At 50.0% G+C, this 15746-nt stretch overlaps 3 protein-coding genes across 4 annotated transcripts in view; 2 read left to right on the top strand and 1 right to left on the bottom strand.

Moving 5' to 3' along the window:
- The window catches only part of Snx32 (sorting nexin 32), a 15775-nt gene extending 5832 nt beyond the window's left edge, over window positions 1-9943 (top strand). The window contains exons 2-13 of one of the 2 annotated variants that reach the window (XM_021204671.2): window positions 5840-5944; window positions 6367-6477; window positions 6572-6693; window positions 6845-6968; window positions 7089-7193; window positions 7302-7407; window positions 7489-7564; window positions 7753-7792; window positions 8545-8631; window positions 8718-8877; window positions 8955-9040; window positions 9267-9607. In XM_021204671.2, coding sequence (XP_021060330.1) covers window positions 5840-5944; window positions 6367-6477; window positions 6572-6693; window positions 6845-6968; window positions 7089-7193; window positions 7302-7407; window positions 7489-7564; window positions 7753-7792; window positions 8545-8631; window positions 8718-8877; window positions 8955-9040; window positions 9267-9320 — 1176 coding nt within the window. In that variant the 3' untranslated portion in view covers window positions 9321-9607. Of the gene's footprint in view, window positions 1-5839; window positions 5945-6366; window positions 6478-6571; window positions 6694-6844; window positions 6969-7088; window positions 7194-7301; window positions 7408-7488; window positions 7565-7752; window positions 7793-8544; window positions 8632-8717; window positions 8878-8954; window positions 9041-9266 lie in introns of both variants that reach the window. The other variant, XM_029540168.1, reaches the window with a different exon arrangement.
- LOC110326333 (non-structural maintenance of chromosomes element 3 homolog) lies at window positions 935-2055 on the top strand. Its single transcript, XM_021204684.2, has one exon. The coding sequence runs from the start codon at window positions 1104-1106 to the stop codon at window positions 1983-1985; it is 882 nt and encodes a 293-aa protein (XP_021060343.1). The 5' UTR covers window positions 935-1103; the 3' UTR covers window positions 1986-2055.
- Window positions 9944-10790: 847 nt separating the features above from the next.
- On the bottom strand, window positions 10791-14546 carry Cfl1 (cofilin 1). Its single transcript, XM_021197663.2, has 4 exons — window positions 14404-14546; window positions 12032-12339; window positions 11610-11686; window positions 10791-11460 (listed from the first exon to the last, which is right to left on the bottom strand). Exons 1-4 carry the CDS (start codon window positions 14404-14406, stop codon window positions 11348-11350), a joined length of 501 nt encoding a protein of 166 aa, XP_021053322.1. The 5' UTR covers window positions 14407-14546; the 3' UTR covers window positions 10791-11347.
- Between the last annotated feature and the right edge of the window lie 1200 nt (window positions 14547-15746).

Genomic DNA, 15746 nt, shown 5'->3' with positions numbered 1-15746 from the left:
GTGTGTGTGTGTGTGTGTGTGTGTGTGTGTGTGTGTGTGTGTGCATATGTACACAAGAGTTCAGGTGCTCCTGAGGCCCGGAATCCTTGGAGCTGGAGTTACAAGTGGTTATGCGTCCTCTAGAAGAACAGTCCATGCTCCTAACCACTGAGCCATCCCTCCAGCTCCTGTTTTTAGTTTTTGTTTTACATATTACTGTGGGGGTTGAGAAATAGAGAACACCTGCCATGGGAGATGTGTGGAGATCAGGGGATGTCCTTTGGGGTTCTGTTCCCTCTTCCCCCAGTGAATTCCAGAAAGCAATCTCAGGTCACCAAGTTTGTCCAACGAGTGCTTTTACCTACTGAGCCATCTTGTTGGCCCTCAAACGGGACATACTAAGTTATGTGAATTTGGCGATGTTTGGTAACACTTGGCAGATGGAGGTGACATGAAGAGTCTGAGGGTATCATCAGCTACATGGGTATCATCTCCAATGAACAAAACCAAAAACTTACATATGTTTTATCACCTTACCCCCCAAATTATCAAAAACATTAAGGGAAAAGAGGCCAGGTGTGATGGATGGTTCATACCAGTACCAGACACTCCAGAGAATAAGACAGGGCAGCCAGTTTGGCTCAGTGGTGCCAATAGGATGACTTGAGTTCAAATCACCCATTCCACTTGGTGGAGGGTGGGAACCGACTCCCTCCAAGTTGTCCTCTGTTGCCCTTATAAAACCAAGCCTTGCTAGCCCGTGCCTCGGCAGGGGGTGGGGGTGCGGTTTGGGTTCCATCTGCAGCACTGCAAGAGAAAAGAGGAGGACAAGCCAGGCCACAAACCATAAAATATGATCAAGTTAAATTAGTAAAATAATATGCTGGAATGGTAATTCTGTCAGGATGGAAGCTTGCGAGACAATCTTCCGGGAATGCAAGGTGCTAGGCATTTGAAACTAGCTAAGAAGATCCAGCACAAATCCAACTAGGAAGCACGGTTTGTCCCCGCGCCCCACACTTCCCTCCTCTGCCCCCGCTCCCCTCCCCGCGCGGGCACCCCGTGCAGAAGATCCCTAGTTGTCCGGTGTGGCCGGTTATAGGAGTGTCTCTCCTCCTGGTCACATGTTGCAAATACCGAGGAGCAGGAGCCACCCTGGTGCCCAGCTATGGAGCAGCAGCGACTGCTGCCCGGGTGTCTCTGGAGAGATCCCGAGAGCGTCTGGACACCCCGATGCCTCGCAGGACACCCCAGGCGCCCCAACACCAAACTTTGGTCAGGCCCAGGTCACCTCCGCTCCGGAGCTCTGTACCCAGAAGCAGCTGGAGCTTAAGGTGGCAGAGCTGGTGCAGTTCTTGCTGATTAAGGACCAGAGGAAGATTCCCATCAAGCGGTCAGGGATCATGAAACATGTCGTCCAAGACTACAAAAACATCTTCCCAGAACTGCTTAAACTGGCTGCAGAACGGCTCCACTACGTGTTCGGGTACAAGCTGGTGGAACTCGACCCCAAGAGCAACGCCTACATCCTCATCAACGCCCTGGAGCCAGTGCACATGGATGGTGAACTGAGAGGCTGCCAGAGAACGCCCACCACCGGCCTCCTGATGATTATTTTAGGGCTCATCTTTATGAATGGCCACAGCATCCCAGAAAATGATGTCTGGGTTTTTCTACGTCGTTTGGGGGTGTACCCCACTAAGAAGCATTCAGTTTTCGGCGATCCGAAGAAACTCATTACTGAAGACTTCGTGAGACAGCGTTACCTGGAGTACCGTCCGATACCCCACACAGATCCTGTGGATTGTGAGCTCCAGTGGGGTCCGCGAGCAAATCTGGAAACCAGCAAGATGAAAGTCCTTATGTTTGTAGCCAAAATCCACAATCAAGATCCCAAGCACTGGCCCACTCAATACTGTGAAGCCTTGATGGATGAGCAGCGTAGGGTTAACCCTGAGCCACAGCCCCAACCTCTTGAAGTAAATGTTCGGGATTCACAAGTATAAGCTAGAAATGTAGGGAAGATGGGTGTGGAAGGAGCATATTTCCACAACAATTAAAATGTATTACCTTTAAGATGTGTTTCAGTTTATTTTTTCTTTTGGAATTGTGATACTCTATAATATTGAACTGGGTCAGGTGGCAGGTGAATCTCTGAGTTCGAGGCCAGCATGGTCTCCAGAGTGAGTTCCAGGACTGCCTGGGCTACACAGAGAAACCCTGTCTCAGAAAAAATAAATAAATGAAAACAAAAGTAAAAGAATTGTGGTTTGTTTTTTTTTAAAGATTTATTTATTTATTTATTTATTTATTATATGTAAGTACACTGTAGCTGTCTTCAGACACTCCAGAAGAGGGAGTCAGATCTTGTTACAGATGGTTATGAGCCACCATGTGGTTGCTGGGATTTGAACTCCGGACCTTTGGAAGAGCAGTCGGGTGCTCTTACCCACTGAGCCATCTCACCAGCCCCAAGAATTGTGTTTTTATTTATTTAGAAATATTGTGCGTGCGTGATGTACATAAATGCACATGTGTGTCATGTACATGCAGCGGTTACGGGAGCTCATTTCCCCTGCCGTTGTGTGTGAAGTGAGAATCTGTTCTGACGTGGTGGCCAGCACCCACACCCACTGAGTCATGTCATCTGCTGAGTTTGGTTTGGTTTGGTTTTGTCTTTACTTGTGGGTTTCTCTGTGTCCTGGAACTTACTCTGTAGACCAGGCTGACCTTGAACTCACAGAAATTGGCCTGCCTCCACTTCCCCAGTGCTGGGAATAAAGGTGTGTACCACCACCGCCTGGGGTTTTTAGTTATTTTTAAACAAGAAGCTCGTGTAACTCAGGCTTGTCTCAAACTTCTTATCTTCCCCTCCTGAGCGCTGAGAGAAGCCAGGCAAGGTAAGGGCATACCTGTAATCCCAGCACTCTGGAAGCAGAAAAAGGAAAATTAATTAAGGATGGAAGCTAGCCTGAACTATATCTATCTTTGGGTCAGTCTGGGCTACATGCCAATACCCTGTCTCACAAAACCAAATAATAACAGATCATTTTATTTTAAATATTTAATTTTTAAACTCTGCATTTGTGTGTGGGTAAATGTATATGAGTGCAGGTACCTTCAGAGGCCAGAAGAGGGTAGGTTTCCTGGAACTTGATTACAGTCAGTTAATTGTTAGATGCTGGAACCCCAGTTCTCATTTTTTTATGCCTATGGGTGCTTTGTCTGCAAGTATGTCTGTACAATGTTCACATCTGGTGCAGAAGACATAGGATCTCATGGGGCTAGGGTTCCAGATGGTTGTAACCTGTGGGGTTGAACCCCAGACCTCTGGATGAGATCTTCTCTTAACTCCTGAGTCGTCTCGTGAACGTCTAAATAAAAGTTTTAAAGCAGAATAACAGGAAAACCCACATAATTATCCTGAAAAAAGGAGAGAAATGTGATAAAAATCAGCAGTCCTCTAAGGAGCTTCATTAATATAAAAGGCATGTAAAAACACCTGTTTGAACTTTGTTTTTTTTAAATGTGGTGTGTGTGTGTGTGTGTGTGTGTGTGTGTGTGAGAGAGAGAGAGAGACAGACAGACAGACAGACAGACAGACAGACAGACAGACAGACAGAGACAGAGAGGGAGAGAGAGGGAGTATATGTGTTTGTGTGAGTTTGACTGTGCATGTGTGTGTGCATGTGCCTGTGAGTGCCATAGCACACTGATCAGAAGACAGCTTTGTAGTTATTTTTCTTTCCCCCTTTAAGTCATCCCATTGAGCTTTCACAACAAATGCTGAGCCTTCTTACTAGGCCCCAGCATTGAGTTTTGAAAACATGTTTTATCTTTAAACTTTGTTTTTTGTTATTTTATTTTATTTTTGAGTATTTTGCTTTCATGGGGTTATGTGTATTATGTGCCTGTCTGGTGCCCTCGGGAGGTCAGAAGAGGGTGTCAGATCCTTGGGATTGGAGTTATAGATGGTTGTAAGCATATGGATGCTGAGGAGTGACCCCATGTCAATTAGTGCTCTTGACCACTGACCCTTCTCTTCAGCCTCTATTTTCCTCTTAGTTGCACTTTCTTAAAATGTGGGGGTGATTGTGCCATGACAAATATGTGGAGGTCAGAATAAATTGGAGGGACACAATTCTTGGCTTCTACCATATAGGTCCTGGAGGTCACACTGGATTCATCCTGGCTGGTGGCAGGTGACACTGCCAGCTGAGCTGTCTCACAACCCTCCAGCTCTCTTCTTTTAGTGAGTCAGTTTCATGTGGGTCACACTGGCCTTGAACTGACTACAATAGTCAAATCTGGCCTTGAACTCTCCCTGCAATCTTTTGAAGTAATTATGGGCTTGAAGTCTTGATCTTCCTGCCCACACCTCCCTCCGGAGTGATGGTTTGCATTGCCACACCCAGCTGGAAAGTCATTGTCTATGATCATAAACAGTCAAGGATTTCCTTTATCACCGTATCTGTCCCTTATGCAGTCATAGAGGGCCAGTAAGTCAGAAGCAGGAAACAAAGACATAAAGGCTGGAAAGAAAGAGTAAAATGTAAGTTATAGGATTATATAAGTAGTAAACCTAGAAGAGTCTAAAAACTAAAGGCAAATTTAGCAAGCGTCTTAGGGTTTCCACTGCTGAGAAGAGACACCATGACCAAGGCAACTCTTATAAGGACAACATTTCATTGGGACTGGCTTACAAGTTCTGAGATTCCGTCCATTATCATCCAAGTGAGAGCATGGCAGTGTCCAGGCAGGCATGGTGCAGGAGGAGCTGAGAGTTCTACATCTTCATCCAAAGAAAGCCAGAAACAGACCACCATTTTCCAGGCAGCTAGGAGTAGGGTCTCAAAACCCATCCCCACAGTGACACACTTCCTCCAACAAGGCTGTGGCACTCTTAATAGTGCCACTCCCTGGGCCAAGCATATTCAAACCACAGCAAGATATTGTAATAACTTATAAAATAAGTAGAGCCAGGTGTAGTCATGTACACTTTTAATCCCAGCGCTGGGGAGGCAGAGGAAGGCATGTCTCTTTGAGTTTGAAGCCAGCCCGATCTACAGAGAGAGTTCCGGGCAGCCAGGGGGTCTACACAGACACATTCTGTCTCATAAATAAAATAATAAAGTAACTAGGGCTGGCTTTGCTCATGGCAGAGAACACTTGCTTTCCAAGTGTCAGATGATGATGATGACAGTAATAACAATAATAATATGGGAAGCCAGGCACAGTGGCTCCTTGCCTGTAATCCTGATACAAAGGCCAACACAGAAGGACTACTAGGACAGAAAGAAGCCTATCCTGATCAATATATCAAGTTCCAGGCCAGTCAGACCTATGTAATAAGATGCTGTTTAAAAAAAAAAAAAAATCCTGATAAAAGCATAAAATATTGCTCAGTGGTTAGCAATGGTTGAAAACCATGCCTTGCCCTCCTGTGGCCTCGACAGTTGCTAGCCTTGAACTCTTGGGCCTCTTACCTAGAGCTCTACCTTGGCTGTTCTATTTTGCTTGAGACAGGATCTTACTCTGTAGCCCAGTCTAGATCAGAATTCACTATTTAACCCAGCCTGCCTACAGCAATCCTCCAATCCTCCTGCTTCAGCTTCCTAAATGCTGTGATTATGGGCATGAGACATCAAGCCAGGCTTAAGACAATTTAAACCCATGAAGGGCTTATAATGAAGCAGCTCTTATACATGACAGAAGTAGAGACTGTGAAGGCGCTCCGCCTGCCTGAGGATGGGAGCTGGGGATGCTTTGGTTAGTAATGGTACACCCTGAACAGGGCACTCAGAGAGGGGCAAGACAGAGGCCACAGCCAACCAACCAGCTTGCCCTCCCTGCTCCCCAGCCTTCCTCCATGTCGGTGGATCTGCAGGGGGACAGTCCCTTACAGGTGGAGATTTCTGATGCAGTGAGTGAGCGGGACAAGGTGAAGTTCACTGTTCAAACCAAGGTAAGGTGGCTTCTTGCTGGTCAGGAGGTGGACAGCTGGCCTGGGGTTGGAAACAGAGCCAGCACAACCTTTAGCCCCTTAGAAAGCATCGTCCCGGGCTGGAGAGATGGCTTAGGGGTTAAGAGCACTGACTGCTCTTCCAAAGGTCCTGAGTTCAAATCCCAGCAACCACATGGTGGCTCAGAGATCTGACAGCCTCTTCTGGTGTGTCTGAAGACAGCTACAGTGTACTTAGATATAATAAATAAATAATAAATAAATAAATCTTTAAAAAAAGAAAAGAAGAAAAGAAAGTAACGTCCCTGAGTGCTGGTTGTCTCTAGTGGGGTTCAGGATGGGAATGCCGAAAGTGGATGCTTAGTAGGTTTGGTGAAGGCAGCTTTGGGAAAGATGGGATCTCATGCAGGTCTCTGGGCTTCCAGAGTGGCCTCCCTCACTTTGCCCAGCCTGAGTTCTCAGTGGTTCGGCAGCACGAAGAGTTCATCTGGCTACATGACACCTATGTGGAAAACGAAGAGTACGCTGGCCTCATTGTGAGGAGGGACTGGGCTGGGCTGGGAGGTTGGGAACATGAGTGAGGACGGAAGGCTGTGACGGCCCCTTGGCAATCCATCCTCCTTTAAGCAGATTCCCCCAGCTCCTCCCAGGCCAGACTTTGAGGCTTCAAGGGAAAAGCTGCAGAAGTTGGGTGAGGGCAACAGCTCCATCACCCGGGAAGAATTCTCCAAGATGAAGCAGGAGCTAGAAGCGTGAGTACCCACCCCCCACCTCCCCATCTCTCCAGGTTTTCTTCCCCAACTAGGAAAGATGTCCTGAGACCTTGACCTCTGGCCCCAGGTCTGTTGAGGGGGAATTATGATGGAGCCCAGTGTGGAGGTCAAGCTGTCCATGCTCCTACAGGGAGTACTTGGCCATCTTTAAGAAGACTGTTGCGATGCATGAAGTCTTCCTGCAGCGCCTGGCAGCCCATCCCACCCTGCGTCGGGACCACAACTTCTCCGTCTTCTTGGAATACAGTCAGGATGTAAGCTGATTGAGCATGGTGGGATCTGAAACCAGGGTGGGGGAATCACGCCTGATGATGTCACCTGGTTTGCCTCTGGTGTGGGCTCCACCCAAGCATCTCACCCTCCCGTGTGCTCAGCTGAGTGTTCGAGAGAAGAACAGGAAAGAGGTCTTGGGAGGGCTCCTGAGGAGCATCGTCAGGTCTGCAGACGAAGTCCTCATCACCGGCATATCTGGGCTCAAGGTGACCCTCTGGCTGTGGGAGGAGACCCATGAATGGAGTAGGCCACCAGGGTGCTGGAACTGCCCTGCTCCTGGTGCCTGGATAAAGTGTTCTGTTTCCAACCCTTAGGAGGTAGATGACTTCTTTGAGCATGAAAGGACCTTCCTAGTAGAATACCACACCCGAATCCGAGACACCTGCCAGAGGGCCGACCGTGTTATGCACTCCCACAAGTGTACGAGGGCTGAGGGTCTACACCATGGGTGGGACTCGGCGGGCAGATTTAGGGACTCTAATTAAGGTTGCTCTCCGGCAGGCCTGGCAGACAACTATATCCCTGTCTCTGCTGCACTGAGCAGTCTCGGAACCCAGGAAGTCAACCAACTCAAGAGGTGAGGATTCACACCCCGTGCCTGTAACAGTGTGTGTACTCACAAGGGGTGTACACGCCATAGAAAGCCAGGATGGGGGTTGGTTGTGCATAAGTTTCTGAAGGAGTTAGGGGAGAAAGGATCCTCAGGAGGGCTTGAGGGGAGGGAGGCCTTGAGCTGCCCCCAGACCGCTGCCCTCCACATTCCAGGAGCTTCCTGAAGCTGGCAGAGCTCTTTGAACGGCTGAGAGTGAGTACCGCCTTCTGCACTCAGGTCTTCCGTAGCGCTGCTATAGGTGCGCATGGTGGTGCCCATTCTAGACTGGCTTACAGAGACATGGAAAGTGCATGCCATTCTAAGTGAGTGTATGAGACTGGTGAGGGCTGGGAGCAGGAGCAAGGCACAGGGGTATGCCATACACCTCTGGGACACTGATCTGAGCCACCAACATTCTGTAGAAATGCATACATCCCTCCCAAACTTCACAAAGAAGTCTATGGAGTATGCCAATCTCTAAGAAATGTGCGCTCAAGGGCCTACAGGGGCCTTGTCCACACCAACACCTACCGAGATACAAAACCCTTAGCCTGCCCTTTAGGCCTTTCGAGATCTGATTATAGGCACCCTACTCTGCTTCGCTTATGCACCCTACTGTACAGTTCTCTAGGCTCGCACACATGCACCCACTTCCCTGGCCTGCCTTCTGAAACTCTGAGCCTGATGTGTAATTGTTATTAAGAAGTTGTCACTGGGCGTGGTGGCGCACGCCTTTAATCCCAGCACTTGGGAGGCAGAGGCAGGTGGATTTCTGAGTTCGAGGCCAGCCTGCTCTACCGAGTGAGTTCCAGGACAGCCAGGGCTACACAGAGAAACCCTGTCTCAAGAGAGAAAAAAAAAAAAAAAAAAAAAAGAGTTGTCTCCTGGGTATGTAAAGGAGAGACCACCAGCCCTTTAGGTTCCCTTTTTCAAGCCCCCTTCCCAGTCTCACCTTCCTGATACAGAAGCTGCAAGGCCGGGTAGCCTCTGATGAGGACCTGAAGCTGTCTGACATGCTGAGATATTACATGCGAGACTCACAGGCAGCCAAGGTGAGAGGTGGCCTGGGGACTCTGAGTGATGAAGGCCATGTGGAGGGCCGGCAGCAACATCCATGACAACAGCCATCTTGCCTTAGGACCTGTTGTACCGGAGGCTTCGGGCACTGGCTGACTACGAGAATGCTAACAAGGCACTGGACAAAGCTCGGACTAGGAACCGAGAAGTACAGCCAGCAGAGAGCCACCAACAGCTGTGCTGCCAGCGCTTCGAGCGCCTCTCTGACTCTGCCAAACAAGGTGAGCCCTGAAGGCTGGCATCACCCTGCGGTCAACATCCACCCTCTGTCCTTACTCCTTTGCGCTCTTCTCCCCAGAGCTCATGGACTTCAAGTCTCGCCGGGTCTTGTCTTTCCGTAAGAATCTCATTGAGCTGGCAGAACTGGAGCTCAAGCATGCCAAGGTGAGTACTCACTGCCCTTTCCACCATGAGCTCCTCTGCTGCTCCCAGTGATGAGGGGGCAGCAGTCTACAGCCAAGCCCAGGGTCAAGGTAATGCTCTTCTGAGGCATGTTTTTTTGTTTTTTTTTTGCCCTTCTCTTCCTCGGGTGGTGGGAGGGGAGCCTGAAGGCTGAGGAACGGATACCATAGTACCAGCCTCAGAGAACTGAGGTTGTTTTCTCCTGCAGGCCAGCACCCTGCTTCTCCAGAACACCCTTGTTGCCCTTAAGGGAGAACCTTAGTGAAACCAGACGCTTCAATGACACTGTCCTGTCTCCTGCCTTCTCCCTATAGAGACACTCTCCACTCCTACCATGGTGGCCACTTGCCACACCCTTACTCTTCCTTGGGCAAACCCAGGCCCAAAGGCAGCTGACCTTGATAGGGAAGCATGGGGCGCCACAGGTAAGCAGAGTTCTAGGGACCCTAGCCCTCTCTACAGCAGGCTGTCAAAGCTCCACACCTCCAGCCAGCCACTGACTTTTGAAGACATCCCCACCTGCTGCTCACAAATAAGCCGTTTATTACTTGGCGTTGACTTGCCTTTACTTTCCACAAAACATGGAGACCACACAAGTCCTCAGTAAGTGGAGACAGGCCCGTGCCTCTGGGATTTACATCACCCTCAGTTCTTTTAAGAACACAATCTCCCAATCTGTCCATACAGCTAAGTGGACTGCTTGCCTACCGTGCATAAAGCCCTGGGGTCAATGCCCCGCACCACAGAAAAACAAGTGTTCTTCCTGTGTCTTTCTTCTCTTACAGCAAACATAATGGGCCAGCTTTAATGGGGCTTTATAAGAAATCAAAGCAAAGCCGGGCGTGGTGGTGCATGCCTTTAATCCCAGCACTTGGGAGGCAGAGGCAGATGGGTTTCTGAGTTCAAGGCCAGCCTGGTCTATAAAGTGAGTTCCAGGACAGTCAGGGCCATACAGAGAAACCCTGTCTCAAAAAAACAAAAAAGAAATCAAAGCAAAAAGAAAAGAAAAAAAAAACCGTTACAGATTTAAATAACATTAAAGTATTTCTTTAATGAGCACCTTTAACCCCGGCACTCAGGAGGCAGAGACAAGCTGATCTGAGTTCAAGCACAGCCTGATCTACTTAGAAACCCTGTTGCTAAAAAAAAAAAAAAAAAAAATTCCCTCTACCCTTGCTATCAAAACAGAACAGCCCCTTCCTGCAACCCTCCCAGACTCGGGGACAGCTAAGACCAGCTCACCTGCCCTAGGGCAAGCTTCTCCTGCCCTCAGGCCAGAATCCACTTATGTCAAAAGGCTCAGGCTTTAGCTGGGGTAACAGTAAGTGGGGCTCCAGAAACCTGGGTCTGAAGTCCTAGACTCCACCCTGAATGGACTCCAGTCACAGTACAGGAGGCCAAAGGCTCAACTTAGCTGCTCATAGCACCTCTGAACCTGGCAGTGGGGTGAGCCAACCGCCCCAGCGGGAAGAGAGGGAGAGCTGGAGAACCTTAAAAAGCAGTGTCACCCGAGTAAACTGTATTTAGCCCTCATTGTCCATTCGTAAGAAGTTTCAGGTGTGACAGACTCTGAGCCCAACTGTCCCATTCAACTACCTTGGAACTAACAGTGGCACCCCAACTCAAAAAGGAGATGCCGCTTACTGGGGGCTGAACTAGGGGTGAAGCACAGGAAAACCACCAATCCATCTCCCATCACAGGGTCCCCAAAATCCCAAACCCAAAAGCCACATTGTTAATTAGCCTTTTTATTGGTTTTTGTTTTTTTTTTGTTTTTAAATTGAAGGTCCCTTACTGGTCCTGCTTCCAGGAGTGGCCAAGATCAAGGGAAAGGGGAGGGCAGCCAGCTGGCGCAGGGAGGGTCATTTCCACATTTCATTTACACACAGAACTAAACAGACAAGCACAGAGTCACTATTGTGGTTAGAAGTTGGCAGCATGGGATGGAGAGGGATAAGGAGTAGGGGTGTCGTTAAAAAAACAAAACAAACAAACAAAAAAAAAAAACAGGCTCCCCCCCAAACTGGGTGCCTTGGACGGGACTTGGTCTGCTTCAACCCAAGAGGAATCAGAAGATCAAAAGCAGTTTGGGAAGGCCAGAACCGTCAGGGATGGAGGGAGAAGGACGGTCCAGGGGGTGGGAGGGACGTTTGGCAACTGGGGTGAAGGGATAGCCCTCCCCCTGCTGGGATCCCCCCAGCCCCTCGGTCTGGCAGGAAAGGGGCAGCCTGCAACACCCAAGAGCAGGTCTGGGGCTGCTAGATGTTCCAGGCAGGGGCTGGAGGTGGCTCACAAAGGCTTGCCCTCCAGGGAAATAACGGCGCTGCCACCTAGTTTCTCTGCCAGGGTGCAGCGGTCCTTGACCTCCTCGTAGCAGTTAGCTTGTAATTCATGCTTGATTCCTACAGGGTGAAAGAAAGAGCAGTGAGCAGGAGGCACTGGGGCAGGGCGGGGTTCTATCTGGGAAGGAGCCATCAGAGCAGATGAGAGGAGGAAGGTAGCCCAGACTGCAACCATGACTTTTGAGAAGTGCATAAAAAGGAATCCTTACCTGTCAGCTTCTTCTTGATGGCATCCTTGGAGCTGGCATAGATCATTTTGCTCTTAAGGGGTGCATTCTCGGGGGCCCTGAAGACAAAGCAAGGAAAAGGCTGCAGCTATGTCCGGGGAATAGATAACTCAAGAAAGGAAACCTTTAGGATACTCTAAGAGCAGGGATTTTCTTTTCCTGACCTCCTCACTGGCTTTTGTTTTCGAAACACAGGGTCTTTCTGTAGACTAGGTTAGCCTCGAACTCACAGGCATCTGCCTGCCTTTGCCTCCCTCAAGCTGGGACTAACGGTGTGGGTACCACCACGCCTAGCTCCTCACTGGAAGTGTGACACCCCCCCACACACACACCTGGAATGATTTCTATTAAGCTCTGAGAAAGGGAACCAGAGGCAGGCAGAAGAGCCTGAATACGGAGCTCACCAGAAGATGAACACCAGGTCCTCCTTCTTGCTCTCCTTGGTCTCGTAAGTCGCATCATAGAGTGCATAGCGGCAGTCCTTGTCTGGTAGCATCTTGACAAAAGTGGTATAGGGGTCGTCTACAGTCTGCCCTACATCTCCTACCAGGATCTCCTTGCCCTCCTCCAGGATGATGTTCTTCTTGTCCTCACTCAGGCAAAAGAGCACCGCCTTCTTGCGTTTCTTCACTTCTTCAGGTGTTGAAGACTTGCGAACTTTCATGTCATTGAACACCTTGATGACACCATCAGAGACAGCCACACCAGAGGCCTGAGGGATCAAATAATATGCCTTGTAAGGGAAAGGATTTTGGGGTATTCTTTGCAGTTACAGGGAACCTCAGTTAGAATAACAAACGTATACTTCTCAGCCCCACAGATTAGTGATGTCACTGCAGATGACAGACTTTTTTTTCCTATCCAATCCATCATCTAAGAACTAGTTAGAACAAACCTCCTGCAAGGGAGAGATCCAATTATCTAGTCCAACATCCCCATAAATGTGACAACAGTACTTATTAAAAGACCTGGCCAAGAGTGGTAGAACACGCCTTTCTCTGAGTCGGAAGCCAGTCTTAGATCTATAGAATGAGTTCCAGGACAGCAGGGGCAACGCAGAGAAATCCTGTCTCTAAAAAAAGCCCAGCCAGGCAGTGGTGGCCCAGGCCTTTGATCCCAGCACTCGGGAGGCAGAGGCAGGCAGATTTCTGAGTTCAAGGCCAGCCTGGTCTACAGAGTGATTTCCAGGACAGCCAGGGCTATACAAAGAAACCCTGTCTCGAAAAACAAACAAACAAACAAACAAACCCAAAAAGAAAACAAAAACTTTTGTTGAGTTGTGAACACCAGGTTTAAAGAACCTGAAAGATACTGATTAAAATGCCAACATAGGGTAGATACAAAAGACCAAACTCCTGGGCCATAGTCTCATCTCCAGGAAAGAGATTCAGAACATCAGAAATTCACAAAGACACCAACAGCTGCTCAGCAGTTCATTAAGCTCATTACAAATGCAGTCATTTTAAAAATGACACTCTTTCCTGCCGAGATCTCCCAAACACAAGAATTACAACCCTTAATTTAAGGCCCTGCTGGACAACTCCCTGTCATCCAAGAATGGTGAGAGTTCTTAAAAAAAAAAAAAAAAAGACTGACAAATTAATAGGTCAAACTGTGGTGCCCCCAATCGTCGAAAACTTTCTGCTTTGTACGGCCCTGGGGGACGACCCAATCAGGAACCTACAACCAACCCTCCCCACCACCACTATGGAACTGCAGAGGAAGCTAGCCACGTGATTCACCCGCTTCCGGAGTAGGCGGAGAAAGATTGGACTAGGTTCAGGGCCTCCCCAAGAGACACTCGTAGCCCAGAGGCAGCAAGGCAGTGGGACCTCAGATGTCTCAGCGCCTAAGAATCGCCTTTAGGAATAGGCGTAAACGCAGTCAGCGGGAGAGGTAGCTTCGGCCAGTCACTCCAATCAACAGTTTTCCATGCCCTCGGGCTAAACATAAAAGCTGGGTGGCTTCCGGGCGGTACCCGCCTCGGTCACTTCCCTAAACGCGGCTCCACCCTCGGCCCCATCCGGCAGAGCAGCAAAAGGCCTAGCTCGGCTAGAACAGCAGCCCAGATGGCAGGGCCCAAGCATGTGCGCACGCGCTGTTCTAGCTCTAGCCCGAAGTACAGTGAATAGAGAAGGGAGTGTGTAATCGCTCTTTCTAGAAGTGGAGCGATGGTCTGTACAGGACCCACTCCGTAAGCCGTGTTGCAAGGAGGCTCCGGAACCAGAGTCTCAATCAGGTTCCCCGATGCCTCAGCATCTCCCAGAGGCTCGCCGCGGCCGCCCCCGCCCCTCCCAGACGGCGGAATCCCTGCCACCTGCTGTAGAGACGAACCTAGCCGCAGAGGGAGGATGCGGGGAAGGGAACAGCCCTTGGGTGGGGCGCGCGCCGACACCTCGCGCGCTTTTCCCTAGCGGCCCCGGGCCAGGGTTAGGATGCCGCGTGCTCTGGTCCAGCGCGCGCCATCGAGAACAGCGAGCGTTGCCCGAGGCCCCGCACACTGGACCCCTCCCCCACGGCCAGTGACCGCGCTGGCGCAAAAGCAGAATGGGGGAGGGGAGCGGAGCCAGGGGGCGCGCGAGCGACGTCCGAATCGGCCCTTCCCAGCGCCCGGAGGCGCGCACGCGCGGCCTGCCCTTCAATGAGACCCTTAATCTCGCTCGGGGCGCTGGGGGATGGGATACCAAGAACGCTTCTCTGCCGCCCCCTCCCCGCCCGGCCCGCAAGTGACGGATCGCGAACCCGCTTCTCTCGGACGCAGTGGCCTAGTGCTCACCATGTTTCCGGAAACGAAAGGGAGACAGAAAGAGCTACTGGAGACCTGAGCCGCCGCAGCTGCTGCCCGGATCCGACTGAACGCGGCCTCTCCCGGCCCCTTCCGTTTAGTAGGAGCCGCACAATGAGGGGCGGGGCGGCCTTCCGGCGCTTGCCGCGCGGGCCGATGGGAAATGAAGTCCGAGGGTTATGCACCGAAATAGATCTAGATGCTACCGGGTTCCGCAGAGCTTGAAGAGCAGAGTAGGCGGAGGCCGAGAGGCGTGGGCTGTTGCACGGAGAGTGAGCCCATTGGTGCAGTGGACCAGAAAGTTCTGAGCAAGAGGCCCATCGCTTGATAAAAATGACCTGGAAATAATTCTCTACTAGAGTCTCTCTTTATCCCAGAAATTAAGTGGGTTTTTTTGTTCTTTATGGTTCCTGAAAACCAAAATTTTGAATCATCAGCTTGGGATCCTCGCCCAAAGAAAAGAGAATCGCCAAATATAACGGTGTCCCGTGGAGTAAAATTTCAACAAACAGGATTTTTTTTTTTTTTTTTTTGGTTTTTCAAGACAGGGTTTCTCTGTATAGCCCTGGCTGTCCTGGAACTCACTTTGTAGACCAGGCTGGCCTCAAACTCAGAAATCCGCCTGCCTCTGCCTCCCGAGTGCTGGGATTAAAGGCGTGCGCCACCACGCTCGGCAACAAATTGGATTTTTTAAAAACGGGAAATGCTAACAAAAAAAGTTTGAGAGCTTTGGCTTTGTCTAAAGACATTTGGCAAATTGTTAGATCAAACGTAATTCATGGGGGGAGGGAGTTGGGCACTAAAAACTTCTTTATAGTTCTTTTACCACGATACAAGAAAAGGGATACTTCAACTTAGTTCCAGAGTTGATAGGTTTATGATTATTTTAACACAAAGACTGAAGAGAGTATCTATGAAAGCAAAAGTTTAAAATAAACTGGGGTGGGAACTCCGGGAAGATTTCTCTGACCTGAAACAATGACCATGGCCTCACACTCTGTAGAAAAAAAGGGCAAGGTCGCAAACAAGTCAGAGGCAAAAGAAACCGGGGGCCTTGACCTCCCCAAGCAGAATAAAGGGTGTAAAAGAGGAGCTTCCCCAGGACCGAGGCAGCACGCAGAGGATGCCGGGGGTTGTAGTCAGACTGCACTCGTGGGCTACGCTGCGGGAGCTCCAGGTGGAGGCCGAAGCTTGACCCCCTCCTCTTCCAAGAGCCCCTCCTAAGGAGAAGGCTGGCTCCACCTTTTTCGAGACTCGCAGTTTCCCAGAGCAACGGGGGGAGGGGCCACTCAGTTACCCTGGAGACGCACTCCTTCCGCCCCCGGCCGCGGGAT

Source organism: Mus pahari, chromosome 1 (assembly GCF_900095145.1).
Source record: "Mus pahari chromosome 1, PAHARI_EIJ_v1.1, whole genome shotgun sequence".
Classification (NCBI taxonomy): Eukaryota; Metazoa; Chordata; class Mammalia; order Rodentia; family Muridae; genus Mus; species Mus pahari.
Note: the sequence above shows the minus strand (reverse complement) of the source record. Positions and strands in the feature narration are given on the sequence as shown.

What these genes read in the sequence shown, in the direction of transcription:
- Cfl1 (XM_021197663.2), bottom strand. An exon ending in GACCTGGTGTTCATCTTCTG is followed by an intron (nt 11,687 to 12,031) that starts GTGAGCTCCGTA and finishes CTTTGTCTTCAG; the next exon opens with GGCCCCCGAGAATGCACCCC. An exon ending in CATCAAGAAGAAGCTGACAG is followed by an intron (nt 11,461 to 11,609) that starts GTAAGGATTCCT and finishes TTCACCCTGTAG; the next exon opens with GAATCAAGCATGAATTACAA.
- LOC110326333 (XM_021204684.2), top strand. Translation starts at nt 1,104, where the DNA reads ATGTTGCAAATACCGAGGAGCAGGAGCCACCCTGGTGCCCAGCTATGG.